Source organism: Microplitis mediator, chromosome 2, assembly GCF_029852145.1.
Source record: "Microplitis mediator isolate UGA2020A chromosome 2, iyMicMedi2.1, whole genome shotgun sequence".
In the NCBI taxonomy this organism is placed as follows: domain Eukaryota; kingdom Metazoa; phylum Arthropoda; class Insecta; order Hymenoptera; family Braconidae; genus Microplitis; species Microplitis mediator.
In genome coordinates this window covers 19015922-19042686 of record NC_079970.1, presented here as the reverse complement: position 1 = coordinate 19042686, position 26765 = coordinate 19015922, and the positions used below count along the sequence as shown (strand labels likewise).

Sequence of the window (26765 nt, the reverse complement as noted above, 5' to 3'; positions counted from 1 at the left end):
TTAGTGAAGATAAATCATTTCAATAAAGTTTAAATACAGCGAAGATAACAGCGTACGTATTTTTTTGTGGCCAACAAAACATAGTTCATTGAAAAATTTCTAAATAAATAATGATAAGAGTCAACGCAAAAAAATTAATGATAAATTTTATTCGGATTTTCAATTGATTTTTATTGTTTGAACAATAAACCCGCATCAAAGAAGGTAATTCATAAATAATATAATACTGAAAGCGAAAAAGTATAAGAATGATTTTCTAAAATATATTGATATGAAAAAAAAATAGTCACTCTTGGTCTTTAAATTTTATTGTTTGAAATGATAAAATACGTCATCTTGCCATATAGATATAGCCGCGCATCAGTAATACTTTAGGTTAATTCTTTCATATACATTCAAAGTTTACAAACACAAGTCAAATTTTATTGTTTCAAACTATAAAAACTGATGCGCTTACGATATACTTTTTGACAATTTGAAGAAAGTAATAATTATATACCGTTGTAAATAAAATCAATTGTTCGACATTGAAAATTTTTTTTATCATACTGAATGCTTTTTTACTTTTTTACTATAAACTTAAATGTTCCAAACATCGAATTTTGAAGCTGAAACGTTAAATTATTATGATATCATTTTTTAATCTACCAAACAGTAATTTCTATTACTTGTAACATGATTTATTTACATATAAACTTTAAATTTCAATATTTAAATTAAGATTATTATAATTGATTCTATAAAACTACAAAATTACTGTTTGAAATGATATTAAATTGTGACCACATTCTAAATATTTAGTTATCAATTACTAATTTTTATAATTCATTTTTTTGCGTGTCGATAATAGCAATTGACGATAAAAAAAATTTTTAGAGTCCGTTTTGCCCACTCAGTCCCTTAAACTGTTATTTAGTTTATATTAAAAATATCAAAAAGTATATATTTATTATTATATATATTATTGGTATTACTCATTGACTTTCTACCTCGATCGTTATTATATACCTCACCCTATTACATAAAATCATCGCCCAAAAGTGGCGTATGGGAACATTTATTTTTCTTTTCATTCCATCTCAGAGTCATTGAGTTTAAAAGTCTTTGTGGCAGACTCACGAGAACCGCCACAAGCAACTTCACACATTTTAAATTACATTCAGATAAATATGTATGTGTGTGCACATATATGTATGTATATATATATATATACTGATTTTATTAAGTGACATACAAACATTTGATTTAGTAGCAAATACAGATGTATAACATATTTGGTGACTTACAGATAAATAAGAAAAAGAATACTGTAATAAGTATGGCAAAAGTTATTCTGGGGCACAGACATCAACGATCTGGGGACTTAAATGTAAGTAAAGGCCCCACCCCACTTTGGATCGCGATCATTCGGTCCCTCTTTGCGGCCCCTCGTTGCAAAGAGACACGTACGGGAGGATTACTTTGGCGCTCGTTGTTCCATCCACACCAAGACTTAACAAACACTAGGTAAGCACGTTGTTCATTCGAGGATCCAGTATCGATTGTGCTCTCAAACTCAATAGAACTTTTATCTAAATTAATTAACTCATTAGTTTATATTTTTATAAGTGTTTAATTTTTTTTTTCGTAGCAGTGACTTTTTTCTTTTAATTTGGTGACAAAAAATTCATATTTCAGAGAGTGTGGACTCTCAATTAACCATGAGAGGACATTTGATTCTGCCTTTATTGGGACTACTCGCCCTTGGATGTGCAGCAAGTAAGATGTTTTTTTTTTAATATTTATTACCGCAATCAATTGATGATAAAAAGGTGAACCAGTATGACGCACACTTTTTAATATTTTTATTGATAAGATTAAATTGGATTTTAATTATTAAAGGGAATTGTGCAATTAACAAGTAGATCAGACAATTAACGCAAATAAAATTTCATTAAAATGAATAATTTTTTTCTTATTTACCAAAATAACTCGTGGGTCAAAAATATTTCACACTTCGAATTACAGTAAAATATATGATATATAAATAATAACAGTAACGCGATTTCAACGTTCAGTATTACTCTGCATTAAGAAATAAATATAAGTAACATAAAAAATTTTAAATGTAAACTAGTGGTAATATTTAAAAGACCTAATGCTTTTTTCCCATCGCTGCTGTTTATATATGATGGAAGTATCTGTGATTATGTTAATTATTATTATAGAAGTTATTGCATAGGTCAAAAGCAGCCGATGATGTCAACTTTAGAAAAGTCTTGACTACTGATACATTAATTATTGATGATATTTATTTACTTATATTAAATATTTATGTTTTACTTATTCTTAAATTAAACAAAGTTTTTTTTTTTTTTTTTCAGAATGTCCTGAGCAAAGACAGTCTCCTGGAAGGGAGATTTTTTGCTATACGTCAACTTTTGATATAAAACAGCTTGAAGATTCTATATGCAGGTGCACGACTCTTGTTCATCAAGGTCATGATCTTCAAGATCTTGCAGCTACTGGTAAGTGTTTAACTATTGACATTCTCATTTTATCGATTACCTACAGCTTATAAATGTAATATTATTTCATTATGTGAAAATAATATTTATTAATTATTATTGAATGTATTGAAATTTGATCTTATTTATAATTGACAATACAAAACTCTTGTGAAATAATATCCTCAGGAAATTATGTAATTGCTGGTATGTCCTTGCACTTGTAACCGGATATCGAGTTTGTTAAATTGCGTCGAAGAGAGCAGAAAATTACTGAGATAGAAAATGATTTGGAAAAATTGTCAAAAGCAAGAATTTATTGATACATTTCTAAAATAATTTATATGATATATTAGAGAAGGTAACGCGAGATGGCCGGATTACAAAGGGGTAATCCGGAAAATTTTGAGTTTGTCGGTGGAATTTTTTTAAGTTTTTGGGACATATTTTTTACTGTCAAAAAACTAAGACGTTAAAAATTTTTATTTTTTAGCCAGTTTTTGAGGAAATAAAAAAAGAAGAGATAAATTTTTATAACTGATTTGATTTAGCAGAAAATCAAAATAATTGTATGATATACTGAGGTTTATATAAAATAAACTAACAGTCATAGAATTTCATAAAATATTCAAAAAAAAATTAAAATCATAATTTTTAACTTAATTTTCAGTGATTTAAATTTTGAATTTTTCCAAAAAAATATATATAATAAAATTTCTGACGTTACCTAACACTATTTTGAAAAAAATCAAAAATATTTTTTATATATATAATTTGCGAAGTAAACGCGGATCGATTCCGGAGTAAATGCGGAGCAGATGATTTTTTTATTTATTAAATCTTCGGAGTGAAATTCACTTCGAAGTGGAGTTTATTTTAACATTTAAACTCTAAATTGAAGTGAATGCGGATTAAAATAAAATCCAGATCACTTCAAAATCACCCACTTAAAAAAATCTTTAATCACTTCGTACGAGGAGTGGTTTTTTTTAAATCTGGAGCTCCGAATACAAAGGGAATTCCGATTGAAATAAAATACATATCCACTCCGAATTGACTCCCAATTTTTTACAGTGAAAGATTTTAAAAATTACAGAGTACAAAATCATAAAAACCAATTACGAGATTCATTTGTCCACACCTTAATCAACTAAATACCAGAAAATAAAAAAAAATGTTAAATCACAAGTAATAAAATGATAACTTATTACTACACAGTAAAAACATGCTTCCGAGCAACATATTTTAGCATTATTTACTTATATTTACAATAAATTAATTAACAATCTCAATCTACACATTCATTTACTACGGAAGAAAATAGTTTACTTGAATTTGCTCAATAATTCGAAAGTAAACGTTGAAAAAGTTTAAAGACCTTAGAAATCCCAAGACGGTATCAATTACCAGTGCATAGTAAATTTTTTTTGGTAAAAATCACGCTCCATGAAGTAAAAATGATATTCCATTCAATTTTTGCGTGCATACTACATCTTTTTCTGTTGTTAATAAAAATAGCGTGCATCAAACCTTTAAAAGCTTATTTAAACGATACCGGTTCAGTTGATCATCATAATAATTATAATTATTATTGTTATTTATGATTATATATACGATACGGATCGTAAAGCTCCCCGAGGGATTTACAAGTTTACTTTCGCTTTTGGTTGACCAAGTGTATTTGCTCGTCGGGGGATTATATCAAAGAGTTAAACATAAACTCATTCCAACTTTTAAATCTTAATGCTACTTTGGTACTCACCGTTATGTTGTAGTCTTTATCGTCGTCGTTGTCGTTGTTGTTCTTGTTGAACCTCAACGATTCGCATATAAGGAATTTCACGCGCCCCGCCCCTACAAATAATGTAAGTTGGCATCATAAGATACATGAGATCGTGATCAATTGCGTAAATCCAAATAGACATATATATATTTCACAAAGGGACTTTCGGTTGATGCCTGGTTCTACATTCATACATTTATAAACATTTTTTAAATATAACGATGTAACATACATGTTAAATCTTACGAAATAAATTTTGCCACACCCCTTTTTATATATGTATACATATATATATTTTTTATACTTGCCGATCGGGCTACTTGTTTTATTCGTAACATTGACAAAGTGGATGTTTAATAGCAATACATCAAAAGTTTTGCTTAATCATGACTAAACTTAATTAAGTAACGTAATTGATTGTTTAATTTATAAAACAATAAAACATTAACACGATCGTTTGTTACTGTTTTGGATTTATTTGATAATTTAACGTTTAATTTTTAGATTTAATGAATAAAGTAAATGTATATAACAGAAAGGAACGGAGAAAAATCTTGTAATATATATTATGTTAGTGAAGGTCCTGGTGATTTCCAATATAATAATAAGACATCAAATTTCTTAATAATAATGACCAGGTCATCTAAACCGAAAAATATAACATACTACCCTTTAAAAATGAATTAGTGAAATTTACTGCGAATTAGTGGATAGTCACTATTTCTGCAGTTATAAGTATCCCTGATTAAGAGAAACGGTTCGAAAAAATTTGCAATGTTCAATACCCATAAGAAGGATGATTTAAAAGTATTCAAAGTATTCAAAAGTATTTAAAATTTTTTTTTTTAATCGCTTTAAATCGTTTCTTTTAATAAGGGATACCACTAATTCAACCAGTGCTATACTTATAGCTAGTTCCCAGTGAATATTCACTAATTTGAAGTGAATTCACTGATTCATTTTTAGAGAGTACCCGTGTAGAAAAAAAATCATTGAAAAAGCGTTGACTATTCTAATTTTCAAAATGTGACACAATGACAAAATATTTCAAAACGAGTTTTAAACTTCTGAAAATACCCAAGTAGCATACGATTTTGTGACATCTATAAGACTTCAATTTCGAAGCTGTTTTTTGACATATTAATAAGGCACCATAATGCTGACAAAACGACCAGAAATTTATGTCACCGAAAAAATATTTGCTTAAAAGACTTGACACAAGCGACGACAAAAAGTTAAGTACAAATAATAATCAAATAAGTCATCTAAACGATATTTCAATTGAAATGTCTTTTTTGAGAGAGGAAAAATAACACAAATTTTCTATGGCTCCTAAGACTAACATCTGTATGTCTTATTTTTATAAAAAACTTGACTTTGAGACAAAAAAAATTTGTCTTGTCCTTTTAAGAGATATCTTTATGGCATTTTAAAGTTGCCTCTGTGCTACTTTGGGTACAAAGAAAAAACAATTGACTTAATACTTATTATATATGAACGTTTTTGGACTCTTTCGTAAACTTTTATGACTCTCCATTAAAAGTACAAGGTTTCATTATTTTTTTCAGTGCCATACGTTCATAAAAAGCTGATTTTGAACTATTACTGACCGTTTTTTTAAACATATCTTAATAATATTAAGATTTTCTTTGATTTTTCTCTTAAATTTTCAAAAGATTAAAAACTGTTGCTCGTTGCGTCACGTTTTGAAGTTTGGAATAGTCAACGTTTTTCCAAAAATTTTTTTTACTCCGGTAATATGACTATGCAAAATGCAAAACAAACTACAATTAACTTTTTAATGAATGGATAAATAAAAATTTTAAATACATAGCCAGTGCACTTACGTTAAACTTTTAAATGTTACAGGCCATAAAATAGCAGATACTGATATTGAGATCAAGTATCAAGATCGTGGTTTTTTTTTACATCATTTCAGCGAAACCGGATTTTATCATTCAATGAATAAAAATAAAAACTGTTTGATAATTTTTCGAAATTCAATTTTCATTTTCATTAATTTAACATGAAGTGTTGATCTTAAAATTGAAAGTATGTTTGAACACGCGATATATTTTAAATAGATGTTACATATAATTAAGCGCGAATCATTAAGTGATAATTTAGATCACAGTTTCATTTACTTTAATGCACTTCAGTACACGTAAAAGTTTCTCGAGAGACGATGTAATGTTAATTTATCAAGACGAGGTCGCCGCCTTATATTATTCAATCGACATCTCTTTCTTTTATGTTTTTTTTATTCTTCAATACCTACCGTACTCTCTTACTCACTTTTACTCTCAATTATCTTCATTTATAAACGTGTTGGCATTGAACTCAACGCGATGAGAGTATTAGATAAATATATCATATACATTACAATATAAATTGTTGTAGATATCTTAAACAATTGTTATTATATTAAAAAAAAAATTGTATGTATTCAAATTATATTGACAAGTATTGTCACCGTGACATTTAACATAAGTGTTATTGTAATGATTCAATTTATTTATTTATTTGTCACTTACAAATTGTTTGTCTAGTAATTTATTCATGACTTTTTTTTGTAAATATTTAAATAATTTATTAACTTGCTTGTAATTAATGAAAAAAAAATTATTTTTAAGGTCTTGCGGATCTTCACAAGTCCTTGGTACAATTAAATCCTGTGCTCCAGTTTGTTATAAGTATAAATGATGCTCGAGGCAGATTAAAGACTTCAGCTGATGCACGACAAGAAGGTGTTGCTCGAATAGCAAGAATATTAAATCAAGTAATTTTAATATTTATTATTTATAAATGAGCAATTAGATAATAGTAAGAAATCTGGAAACCGGCTGACCTTGCAAGTCAGCCCAAAATTTCCCGCTGTTTTTGAGCTCGAAGAGCTCGTCAAAATACATATTCGAGCTTCAAGAGCTCGACAATATGTTTTACTATATTAGTATTTTTGAGCTCTTCGAGCTCCAATAAGTGGTTTTTTAATTCTAGTTCATGATTTTGCTTAACGAAATCAATGATTTCGAATAAAAAACAATAAATGCGATTAAAATAGAAAGTTAAATGAGTATTTAAAGCAGATCAGAGCATTAATATATCAAATATCCAAGAAAAGTGTAAAAAAACAGTTATTTTTCTTAAATTTTTTTGATAATATCACTTAAACTAACGAAACGATTGCAATAAAATCTGTAGTGACGAATAGAGACTAAAAAATGGTAGATTTGGTTCAATTTTAGGTACACTTGATAATTTATATAGCGAGTTATCCAAGAAAAATGAGGACAATTGTTATTTTTTAAATAGTTCATAGCCGATATCTTTTGAACTAATTGACCGATTTTGACGTTTGAGGTGACATTCGACGCAGTATTTTAGTCTCTAATACTGAAATTTTTTTTAAAATAGGCGTTCAAACGTTTTCGACTACACGGAAAAAAATTAATCGTGAATGCAACATGATGCAGTCTTGGTAAATAAACATGATGAAATCATGTTGCATTCACATGATTTGTCATGTTTCGGCTACATGATAATCATGTTGCGGTAACATGAGAAAATCATGTGAATGCAACATGATTTGTCATGTTTCGGCTACATGATAATCATGTTGCGGTAACATGAGAAAAATCATGTTGCATTCACATGATTTTTCATGTTGCATTCACATGATAATCATGTTGCGGTAACATGAGATAATCATGTGGAAGCAACATGATTTGTCATGTTTCGGCTACATGACAATATGTGGCAGCAACATGATTTTCATGTAGCCGAAACATGACAAATCATGTGAATGCAACATGATCTTCTCATGTTACCGCAACATGATTATCATGTAGCCGAAACATGACAAATCATGTGAATGCAACATGATTTTCTCATGTTACCGCAACATGACTATCATGTAGCCGAAACATGACAAATCATGTTGCATTCACATGATTTTCTCATGTTACCACAACATGACTATCATGTAGCCGAAACATGACAAATCATGTGAATGCAACATGATTTCATCATGTTTATTCACCAAGACTGCATCATGTTGCATTCACGATTAATTTTTTTCCGTGTATATTCGTAAAAGACACTTTTTTGAAATTTTTTCGTTGACGATATCTCTTGAGCAAATAATTCAATTTTGATGGTTGAGGTGGCAATCGACGCAGATTATAGAGTTTCAGAGCCCAATAGATTTTGAAATCAATCCATGGAGTAAGTTGGAAGTTATTTGAAAAAACATTTTTTCAAAAATTTTATTTTTCAAATAACTCTGAACATACTGTGCTGATTAAGCTCAATTCTTCGCAGATTGTAGAAATTAATAAGCTGCTTCAAATGCCACTCAACGATCTAAATCGGTGGATCCGTTGAAAAGATAGAATATTTACATGCATGCATACGTACAGAAGTACATGCGTACACGAACATACATATTCTCGGACATCATCTCGAAATTAGTCAGAATATCTTCCTAGGACCTCAAAACGTCAAGATTTGTTGAAAATTCGGTTTTCGAAAATCGGACCGAAATCAATAACTTCCTGTTTTTTTTTAAATTTCAATTTTTTAGCGGGAAGGTTTTATTTAATATTTAATAAATGACAATGAAAGTTTGACAGATGGTTAGAAAAATTGAAGAACCGATTTAAGAGAATGTAAAAATAGAACGAAAGTATAAAGGCTTTTGAACGTTCACTTATACTTGTTAGATATCGCTCAATGTTCTTACTTTCTTTAATCTCTCTAACCTCATGGCAATATCATATACTATACCAACAAACTTCCGGCATAAGTTTTAAAATAATAATAATATTATTTTGTTTTATTGCTTGAGGTGGATGGCGTTGAACTCAATGTGACGGCGGGAACTAAAGAACGATTAGTTCACTTCGTTCAAGGGTTGAAAAATGAAATCACAAGAAAGTCATTGAAGAAAAGAATTATTTTAGCTTTGCCAACCAAGTCCGAGCAGCTTGCCAAGCAGTTTGACATTAAGGAACTTTCAAAGTAAGATTTATTTTATTTATTTAAGTAATTAATTATATCATAAATTATGTAATTGATTGTAGAGCAGAATAATGGATTGAAATCGTTTTTTTTTTCTATAATAATTCATAGTGCCAGTGCATTAAAAAACTATGATAATCAAATTCAATTTAATTTATAAAACTATGTTTTTCAGAGGCATTCTATTTTGCCTTAGGATCCCAACGTTCTACATTTTAATGATAAGAATTTATTTATATAACGATTCAGTATGAAAATCTATCAGTTACATTTATTTTTATAGTATTATTGATAGATAAATATATTTGATAACTATAAACGAAAAAAAATTATTAAAGGTGTGTTCAGTTGCTTGTTCTGGGTTGCTTGGAGCAGAGCCGATTAATATCGAAAGAATCCGATTGGTAATTTAAATATTAAAAATTATTTTTTTCTGGAAATTTATTGCCGAATATATTCTTATAAGATTATTTTTTCTTGTCTCGATATGTAATGTTCGGAAAATCTTTTTCACTTTCAAAATTTTTCGGGCTTGCCCCGAGCAGCCTACAGCAAGCAGCCGAACAGGCCATTAGACTGTGAAAAAAAATTTCTTAAAAAGAAAAAAAAATGACTTGAGCTAATATTTTTTGTTTCGTACTTTAAAAAATATGAATTGAATGGGGGGTGAATTTGTTTTACGACGAGCTTGCAGTTATTTTTCTTCAAGCTTTGTTCTCAATCAAAAACTCTAATCGCAAATTGAAACGTGAAGCTCAATGCAATACTCGATAATCTAGCGATCAACGTTTTTATCTTTTGCAAATTTTTTTTGATGAAAAGAAGTACGTAGATAAAATTTTGATTTAGTGTTCAAGCGCAATAAAGATAATACTGTTCGTCGACTTGAGCGCGAAGAAGAAAATACTAATTACTTTTATACAATTATCTTCACTTCATAAAAAACTAATTCTGACAAATTTTTGAATTTTCACAATCGAAAAATTTATTTAGTTAAACTAATGTTCTATTGCTAAATCGATTTTTCTTTGGTCAAAAGAGTAACTTTTGTATCAAGTAAAGATTTCATTACAAATTTTTAATAAAACAATTTTTTTAGCTCAAAAATTGAGTTACTATGAGGTAAAAAATCAGGAGTGAACTTTCAATCCGAATTTTTCTTTAAAAATTTTTAGTTATGATTCGTAGAACTTCAACTAAAGGAATGAAAAAAAAAAAACAATAAATAAAAAATTTTAATAATCCAGAGAGCAAACAATTGAAAAAAGAAATGTATTTTTTTGTTTTTACTCAAAATTTTGAATCGGTGGCACAGCTCAGGCTGATCAACATGCCCCCTCTTTTTTTACAGACCGTAAACTTTACTCTGAACGGGTGAAAAAAAAACACCCAGTACGCATTTAATACGTAAATTTTTTATGATCCTGAAGTTAGCCGACAATTAAAAATTTTCGGACTTATTTTTTTAAAAAATAAATTACAAAAAAAAAAAATCTAAAAATATGCACATATAGAAAATTTAAAAAACTATAAGTGCAATTTTTTCAAATATTTTTTTTTTTATTATTTATCGTTTCGAATAAATTTCAAAAATTATTAGACGTCGGCTAACTTCAGTATCATAAATTTTATTCATGTACTCTTTTGAAAATATTTTTTTCTTCTGAATAAATTTTCAGAAAATTTAAACTCACACTTTATTAGCAAGAAATCGATTATGATTGAAACATAAAATAACAAGTAATTTTTCTTCACCATTTAAGACGAATTACTTAGCCATCAAAGTAATAAATCTCCAACGATATTAATTTTTATTGATAATTTAAATTTAACAACAACAATTAGTAGGATTAATTGGCTCTTCATATCCTTGAGCCAGATGTTTAGTTGACCAGTTGTCGCAATAATCGACGCACTAGTTCTTCAATTGGAAAGGATTGCGCGGTTTTTTTTTATATTTTCCATCAGCTGTCTTTCATACTTTTTTTAATTTTCCAAATATAGAGATAAATACTCGCAATAAAACTAACTCATAACGTCATGATTTATTATTTAGTTACTAATTACTCATCTTATTTGTATTTATTATTCCTTTAAATAGATTTGTCGACTTGTTTACTATTCCGACCCATTATTTAACTGATGACGAGGAAAATTACAAGACATTTCATCCATCCCGTCTTATGGGACTCTTTGATTTACTGAATACCGACAGCCTGGTTGATCTTGTTCACGGCCTTGGTGCTACCAAGAGAAAAATTCTTGTTTCCTTACCAGCAAGTGGTTATAAATTTACCCTGAAGATCAAGGATCTCAACACACCGCGAGCACCAACTCAGCAAATAAATCCTGTGTCTATCAATCGGATCCAACTTTGTCAAGCGATTAGTCAAGATGAATGGACTATTGAACGAGACGAAGATCTTACTGCGCCTTATGCATTCACAAATAACACTTGGATTGCGTTTGAAGATAAAATATCTGCTAAAATAAAGGTTTATTATCAACGACATCATTTTTTTTTCATTCAACCCTTAGCGGTCACATGAAATCCAGTAGAGCGCAAAAAGTTTTAGACTCAAAATTTCTATCAACTAATTTTTTTAATTTTTAACTGCAAATATCTCAATAGCTATCAAGTTTTTGAGAAATCTACAAGAGAGCTTCTTTGTAAGGAATTTAAAACGCTACAAAAAAGTTTTCTTGCAATTTTTTGTTTAGCTCGATATTTACAGAAATATTTGAAAAAAACTAAGGGAAGTGTGAGCTTTAAGGGTTAAATTAAAATGCATTTGAAAGTCGCAGACATTAAAAAATTTTATTTATTTTTAATTAACATATTAAATATTGACAGGCGAAAATTTAAAAAATGCATGTGAAGAATTTTTAAAAGTTTTATTGTATATATTTTTTAAAAATTTTCAATGACTTTTAACTGTTATAAGCAAATTTTACTGTTGTATCAAAATTTTATTAATTAATTAAAAAAAAAGTTAATGCATTAATTGAAAAAAAAAACAACGTAGTTACAATTTCACTGAGATACTGAATTTTAAAAATATTACTTACAGTTGATATTAATTGGGAGCTACACGAAATTTGTTAAATAAATTTCAGTAAAATCTTCCAGTCAATTTTATACTTCGAATTTTCAAATTTTCTAGACAAAAATTTATTCAACGAATTTTGTTAAACTCCTAATTGATAACAACTGTCAGTAATATTTTTAAAATTCAATATCTCGGCGAAATTGCAATTACGTTGTCCTTTTATCAATTAACCCGAATCGAAATCTAAGGCATACTTTGAACCTAAACGAGCATTGAAAACTTTAGACTTTTTAGGACATGATCATTGTAAAAGCTTGAAATGGACCTACTTAGACTTACAAAGGCTTGAATTAAACCTACTTAAAGTTATAGAGACATGACACCCGAGGGTGGATTAGATCTGACGGGCAGCCCGAGACTAACAGAGGGTCGATTTAAAAAATTCTAAGGCTAGTAAAAAATTGCTGTAAGTGATCCAGCGATTTTGTCAGTAGATTAATGACACCTTGGAGTGGAATAAGACCTAGAAGCAGCCTGAGACTAACAGAGAGTCGATTAAAAAAATTCTGAGTTCATTCGATTCATGATATATGTCTTTGTAGGTCTAATTCAAGCCTTTGTAAGTCTAAGTTGATTCATTTCAAGCTTTTAACATGATTATGTTCTAAAAAGTCCAATGTAGGTTTTCAATGCTCATTTAGGTTCAAAGTATGCCTTAGATTTCTACTCGGTAGGTTTTATATATTTTTTTTTTAAATTAATTAATGAATAAAATTGTAGTACGGTTATGACAGTTGAAAGTCATTGCATATTTTTAAAAAGTGGGAGGCACTGTCTGAAAATGCCCTTAACTTGGTAATTAAAAACACTAAAGTTTTCAATTGTCGGATACTTTCAACATCGTAAATTACAAAAGTAAAATTTAATATTTATCGTAATCATTATATTTTCAGGGAAAATATGTTTTACTTCGTGATTTAGCGGGTTTAGCTATCAGAGATATTGAAAATGATTTGAAAAATGATTGCGGAAATACAATTACTGAAGATGTCTATAATTCGATAACTGATAACAGAAGAAAAACTCGAGAAGCAGTTTTAACGTCTTTAGAAAATGATATTTATGTGAGTAATTAATTTTTCAAACATCACTTTATCATTTTATAATTTATCAATTCCTTTTTTTATAGAGTACGGAAACTTTATACCCGAAAAATTTAAAATCTTCAGACTTCAGGATTTCCCGAATTGTTGATACTCAGGGACAAATTAAAGCTGTGCGTGAAAATATTCAAACGGAATTTTCATGTCCGCGACAAGGATACTTTGTCCACCCACACAGTTGCAACAGGTATTTATTAAAAATAAAAATAATTAGTTGATAAATATTCAATATGAGTGTTAAATTTATTGTTGATATTCATGTATAGATTTTATCGATGTGTTAAATTCGATCAACAAGTTGAGAACTATAGTGTCTTTGAGTTTGACTGTCCTGCTGGTTTAGCTTTTGACGAAAGTACTGACGTCTGTGTATGGCCTGGGTCACTATCGAAAAGTTCACCATGTCCTGGAAGTCCTGAAATTGCACCATCGACTCCAAGAAGATTTAGTTGTCCTAAAGAAGGTTATTACGCTGATCCTGAAAACTGCCAATGGTTCTTTGCTTGTATGGATCTAGGTAATAAATTTTTAAAAAATAATTAATTTAGGAGAGACCAGGACACGATGGCCCATATAAGCCGCTAATTATTTTTAAACAAAAATTTTTTTTTTAATTAAAAATTATTTTTAATAGACAATGAAACAAATTTTTTTTTTTTTTTTCAAAATTTTTCAGGGGGTTAATCAAACTCATAAAAATATGATGATACTCAAGTAAGCAGACGTCTAACAATTTTTTGATTTCTTTTAGAAGCGATAAATTATAAAAAAAAAATATTCAAAAAATTGCACCTATAGCTTTTTTAATTTTTTACATATGCATATTTTTATTTTTTTTTTTTGTAATTAATTTATTGCAAAAAAAAAAATCCGAAAATTGTTAATTGTCTTCTAACTTCAGGATCATAAAATATGATGATGATGATTATAAAAAAGAAATTTTAATGACTAATTTTTGTAATGGTCCGTCGTGCCCCAGTCTCCCCTATATATTATTTTAAATTACAAATATATGATGTCATTAATATTTTTAGGAGGAGATAAAATGTTGGCTTACGAATTCCAGTGTCCTTACGGATTAGTATTTGATGAAAATAAATTAGCCTGCGAATGGCCATGGCTAGTTCCTAAGTGCGCTGGTACTAATTATGAAAATAAAGGATTTGGGGGTGGGCATGGTGGGCATAATCAAGGGGGTTATGGAGGATCAGGACAACCTGGATATGATTACGATGGAAATCAAGGTAGTTATGGTGGCCATGGAAGTAATGAAGGTGGTTACGATGAATCATCTCAAGGTGGTGGTGGTTATTATGGAGGCAATGATAATTCGGGTTATGGAGGGTCAGGGCATCCAGGATATGACGGATCAAGTGGAGAGGATGGGTCCTACGGACATGGTGGTTATGGGGGCAAAGGTAATGGATATGATGGTTCTTCAGAAGGAGGCCATGGTGGGTCAGGACACCCGGGATATGACGGGTCAAATGGAGGAGATGGACATGGTGGTTATGGGGGAAAAGGTAATGGATATGATGGTTCTTCAGAAGGAGGCCATGGTGGGTCAGGACACCCAGGATATGACGGTTCAAGTGGAGGGGATGGCTCCTATGGTCATGGTGGTTATGGGGGAAAAGGTAATGGGAATGACGGTGGATATGATGGATCTTCAGAAGGAGGCAACGGTGGGTCAGGACCTGGGCATGATGAATCACATGGTGATGATGGTTCTTACGAAGGCAAAGGTATGGATTATGATTATGATTATGGTGGAAAAGGTCATGGAAATCAAGGTGGCCATGGTGGAACAAAGCAGTCTGGACATGATGAATCACACGGCGAAGATGGCTCTTATGATGGCAAAGGCATGGATCATAATTATGATGGAAAAGACCAAGGAAACCAAGGTGGTAATGGTGTATCAAAACCATCTGGATACGACAAACCAAATGGGGAAGATGGTTCTTATGGAGGCAAAGGTATGGATTATGATTATGGTGGAAAAGACCAAGGAAATCAAGGTGGTCATGATGTGTCGAAACCTTTTGGATACGACCAACCAAATGGGGAAGATGGTTCTTATGAAGGCAAAGGTATGGATCATGGTTATGATGGAAAAGACCAAGGAAATCAAGGTGGTCATGGTTTATCGAAACCTTCTGGATACGATGAATCACATGGTGAAGATGGTTCTTATGGAAACAAAGGTATGGATTACGACTATGATGGAAAAGACCAAGGAAATCAAGGTGGTCATGGTGGTTCAAAACCGTCTGGGCATGATGAATCACACGGCGAAGACGGCTCTTATGAAGGCAAGGGTATGGATCATGATAACGGTGGAAAAGACCAAGGAAATCAAGGAGGTTATGATGAATCTTCCAATGGTGGCCATGGTGGAACAGAGCAGTCCGGACATGATGAATCACAAGGTGAAGATGGCTATGAAGGCAAGGGTATGGATCATGGTTACGATGGTAACAGTGGTAAAGATGAGGGAAATCAAGGCAGCTACGATGAATCTTCTCAAGGTGGTTACGATACTCATGAAAGTAAAGAACCCGAAGATGATGGTAGCTACCACGAGCCTTCTCCTGAAAATGATGGAGGCTATGGAACCCGTACTACCAGTATTAATTACGGCATGAAAGACCAAGAAAATCAAGCTGGGCATGAAGGATACACAACTATTAGCGGTCATACATCTTCTAAAGCCGGCTACCCTTCAGTATTACACAGCGGATACACTCCATCAGCTGGAGGAGGCTACTCAACTGGAGACTCTGAACACTCGACTCTCATTGCTGGATCACAAAAGCCACAATTTACTACTTCTGGTTACACTTATCCTCAACCAGAAAATAAAGGACACACAATAAACCAAGGATACGATGATGGTAATTTCGGTTTTACCGGAAGCTTATCGACTCCTCAAGGGCCTGTATACCGCGGCGATGCTAGTAAATTTACTAAAGCTACGCATACTTCAGAAGCCATCACAACTGATGTATACAAAAGCGGAAATTCACAAACAGGATACGTCAAAAGTGATTACGGAACCACATCTCCAGGTCTATTTACTGCAGGTAAAACATTCCCCGGAGTCTTAGATACCAGCAATACAATAATTCCCCATAGACCAACATCTTTTGGTAACGAATTCTATCCCAATCAAGCCAGAGAATCATTTACTCCAAGTGGTACTTTCAAAAATCAAGGGACTTTTACCTCAGCAAGCTCATCTTTAACCACCGGCAATCAATTCTACACCAACGAAGCCAACATATATAGCACAGGAGCTGGTTCTCCAGGACAAACGTTCACTCCATCATTCAGACCGATTGCTTCTACTGGAAGCGGATACTACACCGGAGGTTCTGGATCCAAGGAACGAACATTTACGCCATCATTTACTTCTACTGGAAATGAGTATTATAATAGAGCTGCTGGATCTAAAGGACAAACATTTACGCCAGCATTTACTTCTACTAGAAATGAATATTATAATGGAGCTGCTGGATCTAAAGGACAAACTTATACGCCATTTACTTCATTTACTTCCACTGGAAATGAATATTACACAAATAAAGCCAGTGATTCATACAACGGAAACGGTAATTCAAATATACCGCACGGTTATACTCCATCAATTACTTCTATTGCTACTGAAAATGAATACTATAATAATAATAACGATATTAATAATAAATTCACAACAACTGATTTCCGTAAAACCACTTTTACTCCATCAATGGCAACTAGTTATCCAGGAAATCCCTATTACACAATTCAACCAGGATACAATAAAAATATCAGTACATCCCGTGGAACTCTGTTCACTTCTGAAATGTCTGTAACATCGGCCGGTAATCAATTTTTCCCCAATCAAGCAGGTAATCCAACTTCAACAAATCTTGAAATTCCAATAACGACAGCTGATGATGGCACTGGTTACAAAACTAATGAATATCACGACAACGGTGGACGCGGTACAATTCGTTACAACAATGGCCTAGTTACGCACAAGTATACTGAAGATGATATACGTCTGCATCATACATCTTTTACTATTAATCCAACACCAGACTACGCTCAGACAAATCCGGTTACGTTGAGTTCCGGTGGACTTTACACACGTGGGGGATTTACCAAAATAGGTCCGACTAAAACAGGAATTACTACTGCCCAGGTTGGAGGAACCGGAAGCTACGTCGCTGCTGAGCTTGACAATAGACCGACTTCTAAACCAGATCAAATTGGCGCGAATGCTTTCGGTACCGTAAGTCAATCACCTGAAAAAGAAAATCCACAATCATATTCTACAGGTGAAAAAATTACAGTCGATTTTTCAAAGACTAAAACTGAACAGGATTCAAATACTGTAACATCTGGTTACTCGTACGATAAACCGACCGCTCAATTGAATACTATTTCTACAAAATCGCAATCTGCTTCTTATCAAGGCCAAGATAATTCTGTTCCTACGCTTACTCCTTTCTTGAATGTCGATGTATACAACAATCCAGGTGTTGCAACATCATCACCGGCGGTTGTTAATACGTACTCCTACGCTAAATCAACGGGTCCGCAGTATCAGGAAAACATGTATCAGTATGATAAGACATCTACTGCTGCCTCTGCCGGAGAATACTCAGAGTCTCTGTCTAAAACTACCCAGAGAAAGTATCCAACTGTTGGTTACACAACCGGCCCTCTTGATGATTATCAGACGACGTTATTCGAGGCCGCGAGAATTCCGACTGTTTCAAGAGTTCGACCGGTTATTGATACCGGTTTTAAAACTGTCATATCCCCGACAGCGGCTCCAGTTACCGTAGCAACTACTCATCAAAATAATTTTGATAATAAAAATATTATGACTAATTCGGTTAATGGTAACGATGATTCTTCCCTTAATGTCAGGGTATCCTTCGAACAAACTAATGGTCAGCAATCAACACTCGCTGAAGAAAATAATTATAATAATGAAGTCACGAAAACGGGCGATGAATTTGCTGGATATACCTACGATCGAACTGATAGCGATTTTGAAGGCAGGAGTTATAATAAAGAATCTACTACTGAAGCGGTTGCTTACCAACGAACTGCAGCTAATCCTGAGGTAACTTAATAGTTTTTTTTTTATAATTTCTAAGGTAACAGCCCCCATTATTGACACTAAAAATTTCTGTGATTGTTTGAATTTTTTTATCGTATTTAAAATTAATGTAATCAACTTAGGATCCGGAAGTTGCCAGACAATCAACTATTTTTTTATTTTTTTTCACCGAATAAATTGCCAAAAAAAAAAAAAAAAAATATGCACATGTAGAAAATTGAAAAAACTCTAGGTGGAATTTTTTAGAATATTTTTTTTTTTTAAATTAATCGTTTTTATAAAGAATTCAAAAATTATTAGACGTCGGCTAACTTCAGTATCATATCAACTTTGTTTGCATTGGACGCTTTAATTGATGTCTATACTTGTATATTTAAATTTATTTACTTAAATAGCAATAAAAAATATATTAATTTAAAACTAACAAGGCGAGTATAGGTATTATTGACAGGGTAAAATAGTATCAGAGCCAACTATTGACATACCATAGACCCCATTATTGACAGGTCTAATGTGCATACGCGCCAGTTTATAAGAAATGAGTAAAGACCACAGTCAATTAGGTTCAAATAAATTATAAATATTTTAATTAAGGGTATTCTCAGACAGTGCCCCCCCCCCACTTTTTAAAAATTTTCAATGACTTTCAACTGTCACAACCGTATTCAAATTTTATTAATTAATTAAAAAAAAATTAAAACCTTAATTGAAAAAAGGGCAATGTAGTCGTAATTTCGTTGAGATATAGAATTTAAAAAAAATTACTTACGATTGATATCAATTGAGAGTTAAACAAAATTTGTTGAATAAATTTCAGCCAATAAAATTTAAAAATTAGAATTATAAAATTGACATGAGGATTTTACTGAAATTTATTTAACGAATTTTGTTTAACTCCTAATTGATATCATGTGTAAATAATTTTTTTTTTAATCTATATATCGGCGAAATTACGACTACGCTGCCTTTTTTTCAATTAAGGTTTTAATTTTTTTTTAATTAATTAATCAAATTTGAATACGGTTATGACAGTTGAAAGTCATTGAAAATTTTTAAAAAGTGGGGGCACTGTCTGAGAATGCCCTTAAAAACGACAAAATACGATAATTACAATTAAAAATTCATCTGAACACAGTTTTATTTTTCATAAATTCGACGACACTATTCTCGCTTCGAAAATATTTTGTGTAATGTTTTATTTATTATGAAATTACTAAACAGCTTGTTAACATAAATATATCGATATGTATGTTAAGGATGTTAAGTTACTTTAGTTTGTGGCCTGTCGCTAGTTGACACACTTGAATTTTTATGTACCGATTATTGACACTCGCTGTTTTTAAATGACAATTAAGATTTATCAGTCTAAATCGATGATTCTGGGGTTATTTAGACTAAAAATAACCTGAAATAATTTTTAATGATACACTTTCATTAGAACTGTATAGGGACATCCGCTTCTAAAAATACGATCTCTCTAAACGAAATTGTTAAGACATTTCCAACATTCTAGCGATGGTGGTCTACTCGGGAAAATATATTTTTTTTACAGCGAATAGTTTATACCCCGAAGCAAAATTGAACTATTTTTCTATTTAAAAATATGGAAAAAACAATAAAAAGTATTGAGCATTGTGATTATTCATACAGTTAATTAAAAAATTAATAAATTAAAACAATATGTCAATATGTCAAAAGGGACCCTGTCAATAATGGGGGTTTTTGCCTTATCGGGAGTAAATTAATTAATTTACTTTAATTACTATTATTTTTTTGCATATTTTAAATAATTATTTATATTCATATTAATTTTTTTTTAATTATATATAAAATATATACTCATACATTTGATGTATACTGATAAATTTGAACTAATATTAACCGTTATCTATTAAAAAGTAATTTAAATATGTATAATTACAAATAAACCGTTAGATTTTAATTGAATATCGAGAAAATTAATAGATTTATGATAAAAATTTTGATATTAGTATATAATTTTAAGCGGAAGCTTTAATTACTGATACTACCGATATAGAAAAAATTTATTACAAAAAATTTCATAAGTAAATTTCGAAAATCGAGACAATTTTGAACTTTATTTATTATTTTTTGAATTTACGATAAAGGGAAAAAAATTTTCCCCAGAGTACTGGGCAATGAATACCGAAGCAATCCGATTGTTAATTTAAAAATTAAAAATTATTTTATTATAAAAATTTATTGACGAACAAATTTATATGTTTCCTTATCTTTACGTAATGACAGAAAATATCTTCATTTGTCACAATGATCAGATCGTCGTTATCGAAAACTATTTTTTTTTTTTTAAATTAATTTGTTAAAAAATATCCTATGTTTAATTAAACAATTTAGATTTTGATAAATATGTCAATCGGCTTTTATTCAAGCGGCAACTGTTCAAATTATATAAATATATACTAGTAGGAAAATCTCGTTCACTTTCGAATTTTTTCGGGCTTGCTTCGAGCAACTCAGAGCAAACAGTCGAACACGTCATCATTTTTAGTCACGTTGTTTGAAATTTTTTAAATAAAAATAGTACGATTTAAACAATTTCGGCTCTTATCATATTCAAGAAAATGAGGTCAGAAGATTGGAAATTTTCTGGCTTTTCTCTTTTTATTATTATTTAATAAATTTATATTATCGGCCCTAAAATTTATGTCCTCTAAGGTGCGCAGATACAAAAAGTGTACAAATAGTGCACTAATATTTAAATTATTGTGCACATAAAAATATATAAATATACAATCTTAAAGAATACAGTTGATTATATATATATATATTGACTAGGATAATTCAAAAAACATTTTTAATTTTTTTTTTTCGCTCTTATCCCCTGAAACGTTAGTGGTTCTCGAGAAAAGAAATCTTCCCAAAAGATGGGCTCTAGCTCAACTCTAAGAGGTCGCTATTTTAATTTTAATTTTCCATCTAATTATAACATTTAAAAGTTTATTTTTCCATGAAAAGTTTAATTACTCGTAAGCTACTGAATATTTTTCAAATATATGCATAGGTCTTTAAAACTGATTCCTCAAGCTTTCCAAAACTCTATGGAAAGTCAAAATTATCAAAATGGAAACGCCAGTTGAAGTTATCTGAAAAGTATCGATTTTTTGATTTCGAAAAGACATAATCAATTTTAATTACAACTTAATTAAATTAATTGCATGCAATTCCTATTGATACGCATCCCGAGACATGTCAATTAATTTAATTAAGTTGCAAAAAAAAAAATAAAATTAAGTGAATAATGTCTTTTTGAAATAAAAAATTGACACTTTTCCGTTAGCTTCAACTGGCGTTTTTATTATAATAATTATGACTCTTCATAAGGTTTTGGAAAGCTTGAGGAATCAGCTTTAAAGAACTATGTATAAATTTGAAAAATATTCAGTAGCTTATGAGTAATTAAACTTTTAATGAAAAAATACATTTTTAAATGTTAATTAGATGGGAAATTCAAATTAAAATAGCGACCTCTTAAACTAGAGCTAGAGAGCCCGTCTTTTGGGAAGATTTTTTTCTCAGCAACCACTAACGTTTCAGGGGGTAAGAGCGAAAAAAAAAATTTTTTTTGAATCACCCTAATATTGACTCTATGCAAACACAAAAATATAATAGATATCAATTAATGAACCTGCATTAAAGTTCCAAAACTGATCAACTCATAGTTCAGAATTGTCTCAAATTTCTCTGATATGAAAATTTTGTATTGAGTTTTTTTTACACAGTATATAATTTATTTATAATAATATCTTTCAGGACTCGAAGAGGCCAACATTCATAATATCCTACACAGAATCATCTAAATTTGATGAAAATAAAGACTCATATGATACAAGTGACGTGAGTTATAGTAAACCACCAATTGAATTTGTCAGTACTGAAGCTCCAACTCTCGAGCCAACAGAGTATCCATCAACATCATCAAACCCTATGATTACTCGCGATCAAATTAAAAAACTAGTCTCAAATTATAACCGCGGTACCGTTAAATACGCTCCGGCCGACTATGACGAAATTCGTTACTCTTCTGGATTATCTGGCACACAACCAAATGTTCCCGAATACGAAACAAATGCTCACGATGACTCCAATAAATATGATTTATCCGAAGACGGATCTCCAACGGAAAGTAATCGTTACCAGTCTACAAATTTCCCGTCAATTAGAAAATCATCATTGTCATCAGTATCAGAATCCGTAGGCACTTTATCTAAAAATACCTACACAACAAATCAGCCATCAGTTACAACGTACTCCGGTAACTACAGAAAAAGTTTAACAACACAAACATCCGAATTAATTTCAAAATCAAGTGAAGTTGCTCAAACCAAAACAGCGATGGGGAAAGTAATCGTGAAATTCAGTGATCTACATCCGCTTTTATTGGGTAAATTAAGTGCCGAGTGTACTTGTAAAGCTGATCCATTTGCCATTCGTGGAAACAAACCATTGTTGATAGATTCATCTAACGGGAAAGTTGATTTAAGTAATTACGACGAATCAGATATTTATGTCGAGTTAGAAAAGAGCAAAGAGTCGTCATTAGACAATTATGATGATTCAATTACTGTTTACAGTTCATCTACAAAATCCCCATTGAAAAAAATTTCTAGCCGAGTGACTCCAGTTGTTGCTCAATTTAATGGAGTAACAAAGTCCGCTAATTTACGAAGACCTTCTTCGACTTACTTACCAGCCTATCGCACTTCGTCTTCATCTTCAAATAATCAACAATCTACGACCTCTTCATCTTTACGAGTCTCTGCTAGCGACATAGAATATTCAACGCGAGCTAGATCTCGTAGTGGTAAAAGTATCGGTACTTTTAGGTCAACCAATTCACCTGATCAAGTTACTGAATCAATAGCCTCAGCTGCTGCTGATGATAGAATTGATTATGGAGAAGTTGGTGTACTTGAATTAAATCCTGAAGGTAAAGCCGAGTGTGCGCGACCTGGATTATTTAGACATCCGAAATACTGTAATAAATTTTACGCGTGTCATTGGGACAACTGGAAGAAAAAGTTTACACTTCATATATTCAATTGCCCGATTCATTTGACCTTTGACAATAAAGCTGCTGCGTGTAATTGGCCAACAAAAGGTCCAGCTTGTCAAGATAACAATCTTCTGATTTAAAAAAAAAAAAAATAGTAGACGTTGATTGATAATTTCTATTCTTATTGATGCGCTGAATTTCTATTTTTTATTTCGGGTTTTCTTTAATCATCAGTTAAATGATAGAAATTTTTTACAAAACTCAAAGAGAATAATAATTATGGTTTTGAGTATATGGTAAATAATAAATAAGTGATTGTATTATGAACTGATATTAAGTAGCGCGAAAGCGCGTCACTGTCACCGCATCGAGTGAAAGTCGATCGAAGTTGTCGATCCAAATTCACATTGACATGATCCCTTATAGATCAAATTATAAATAAATATAAATATATACATATAAGTTAAAATGCTATAATTATAAATAACATTTGATTGAAATTTAAAAATTATATATGTAAATAAAATTTTATTATTAATATTCTGAATTTTCGAAATTTGTAAATAAAAATAAATAAAATATTACTATTATTTTTTTTTCTAATGTCATTGATATTATATATTAAAATATGTCATTGCGTAAATATTATAATCATGAATAATTAATAATAAGCCTTTTGTAATACTCTCCATTCTATATTTCTTAAAAGAAAAAAAAAAAATTAATATTATATTTTTATTTCAAAAAAATTGATTTATTTTATTTTAAATATTACACTTGAATTTTTTTATATTAATTTATAATTATTTCAAAACCTTTTATCAAATTAACTTAATTACGTATAAGTGCCGTTTTTTTAAGCGGTTTGATGATTATAAAAAATAATACAGTCGAACTCCATTAACTCGGATAGTTAATCTACAGAGGAGCGGAAATTTTTTGGAATTTCTGAGTTAACAGATGCTTCTTCTTCCTTAAAAAATAAACTATACGAATGCGCTCTTACATCTACAGGAATAATGCATGGATAAATATACACAGACACATACAAATGTATAGCATCGGGTAGGAGACAGCATAGCTCGTAGTGGGAGTTAAGATTGAGGGGAAGTTCCGAGTTAATGGAGTTCGATTGTAATAATAATTATAATCTTTATTGCATATAGAAGAGAATACATCTTGCCTCTACTACAAACTGAGGGGCTGCAAATGCAGAAAAATTACAAATATTACAAGTAGTAAAAAAGAAAAGAATAAATTAATTAGGTATCTTCTTTAATTTTAATTTTTTTTCAATTTTGAATTAGCTGACTTCAAGAAATGTTTCTTTTGTGCCAGCAGCATTGCATGTATTTAACAACATCCTTCAGGACTTCTTTACACTTTAAATCTAAAATAGAAATCTCCGAGGTTTTGCTTTTTAAGAAAGAGGAGCCATGGGTAAAGAAAGCTGGATCATTCCTTTTTATATATAAAAATCACATGAAAACAAAACATGGTCGACTGTCTCGGGGTGATTTTGAGTACAGAACTGGCAGTTATTTTTTGGGTCTATTTTGTAGACTCCTTGGTGAGTGGAAATCTAAATCCTGATGTATCCCGATTTATCCTCATACATTGTCAGTAAACGGTTCAAGTTTCGTACTTGAAAGTAGCAAATTGCTTATTCATTGTTTCAAATATTAATTTTTTTTCTTTTTTTTTTGTTGGCTCTTGGTTAGTCAATCTAAGCTGAGTGACTATGCGCTTTTATAGGATTGAAGAGTACCGAGTAAGGTAATAATAATAATTAGTAACATTTATTTATTTTATTTATTTATTTATTAATAATTTTTCGACCCTGGAATCAAGATTTCCTAAAGGCCGCAATATACAAAAGTTTTACAATGTATAGTATAATAATAATATTTAAATATAAACATACAATTAGTAATATAATTTTAGTAAATTAAATAAATTAAGTAAGTTAAGTAGGTAGACTCCAGTACCAAAGCATTAAAATTGCACAATAATAATCAAACATATTAAATTAATAACACAATAGTAATCAATAATCATACATAATCGTAAAAGTCCACCTAAGTGATGTCTTTCTGCAGAAAATAATTATAACACTGATTTAAATTCTTTATAATTTCCTATTGACACAATAGATGATAGCAGATCATTCCATACTCGGATAGCAGATAATAAAAACGAATGTTCATATGTATATGTACGACAGGTCGGTTGATACAAGACATTTATTATTAAATATGTGGATATTTGTCCTTTCATTTTATAGTTAGATAAATAAAAATGCACTTCCAATGTTGTGTTAGAGAAAAAAAGAAAGTAAACTCGAACGAAATAAATAAAATTGTTAGATAAATACAATAATCAACTACAATATATTTAAATAAAAATATGTATGTAGTAAAAAAAAATTTTCTAAAACATTGCTCTCGATTGATGGAAAGTCATGGTTGCAACACTACTTAATTTAATATAACGGGTATAGAGCTAGAGAAACTAAACAGTAGCCAATGGTAAGTCGATTAAAACATTACAAAAAAAATCTGGAAAACGGTTGACCCTGCGGGCCAGCCTCGAAACTTTCCGCTGTTTTCGAGATCAAGAAGCTTGGAAATATTATTGTCAATACATGTTAGAGTTTTTTGAACTCAACTTTCAAGTACTTTTGACATTTTCGAGCTCGAAAAAAGTAAGATTTCGTTTAAACTGAACTTCCCGCCAAGAAAATTTAAAATCTTCAAAAAACGGCAAGTTATTGGTTTCGGTCCGATTATCAAAAATTGAGTTTTCATCAGATCTCGATGTTTTGAGATCCGAGAAAGCGATGCTGACTATTTCCGACCCGGAAAAAGAAATTGTGGTTCTTCCAACCATAATACTGTAAAATATTGTAGTAGCAGTTACTCCGATAAGTAGTAAAAAATAGTACATACATAGAACTGACAACTAAATATTGTAGTAAGCATTGATGATTGTAGTTGGTATTACTACACGTGTGGCTGAGGTTATTCCAAGTTGGAGTGAGTAATTATTTACTCCAAATTGTGGTAACCTCAACTACAGCTGCTTGTAGCAACTACAATTTTTTCCGTATG

General features: G+C 30.7%; 1 protein-coding gene across 2 annotated transcripts; it reads left to right on the top strand.

Annotated features, from left to right (window-relative positions):
• Positions 1 to 1398: 1398 nt before the first annotated feature.
• LOC130663092 (uncharacterized) lies at positions 1399 to 24361 on the top strand. 2 transcript variants are annotated; one of them, XM_057462161.1, is made up of 11 exons: positions 1399 to 1506; positions 1678 to 1758; positions 2364 to 2507; positions 6903 to 7048; positions 9116 to 9288; positions 11390 to 11783; positions 13292 to 13462; positions 13528 to 13688; positions 13768 to 14018; positions 14536 to 18623; positions 22413 to 24361. In XM_057462161.1, exons 2-11 carry the CDS (start codon positions 1701 to 1703, stop codon positions 23793 to 23795), a joined length of 6969 nt encoding a protein of 2322 aa, XP_057318144.1. In that variant the 5' UTR covers positions 1399 to 1506; positions 1678 to 1700; the 3' UTR covers positions 23796 to 24361. The 2 variants fall into 2 exon arrangements, with proteins under 2 accessions (XP_057318144.1, XP_057318143.1); XM_057462160.1 differs by lacking the exon at positions 1399 to 1506 and having other exon boundaries at positions 1544 to 1758.
• The last annotated feature ends 2404 nt before the right edge of the window (positions 24362 to 26765 follow it).

Excerpts from the sequence above, each read along its gene's own strand:
- LOC130663092 (XM_057462161.1), top strand. The coding sequence starts at position 1,701 with ATGAGAGGACATTTGATTCTGCCTTTATTGGGACTACTCGCCCTTGGA. Across the intron at positions 13,463-13,527 it reads CTTTAGAAAATGATATTTAT|AGTACGGAAACTTTATACCC; the intron begins GTGAGTAATTAA and ends CTTTTTTTATAG. Across the intron at positions 13,689-13,767 it reads CACCCACACAGTTGCAACAG|ATTTTATCGATGTGTTAAAT; the intron begins GTATTTATTAAA and ends ATTCATGTATAG.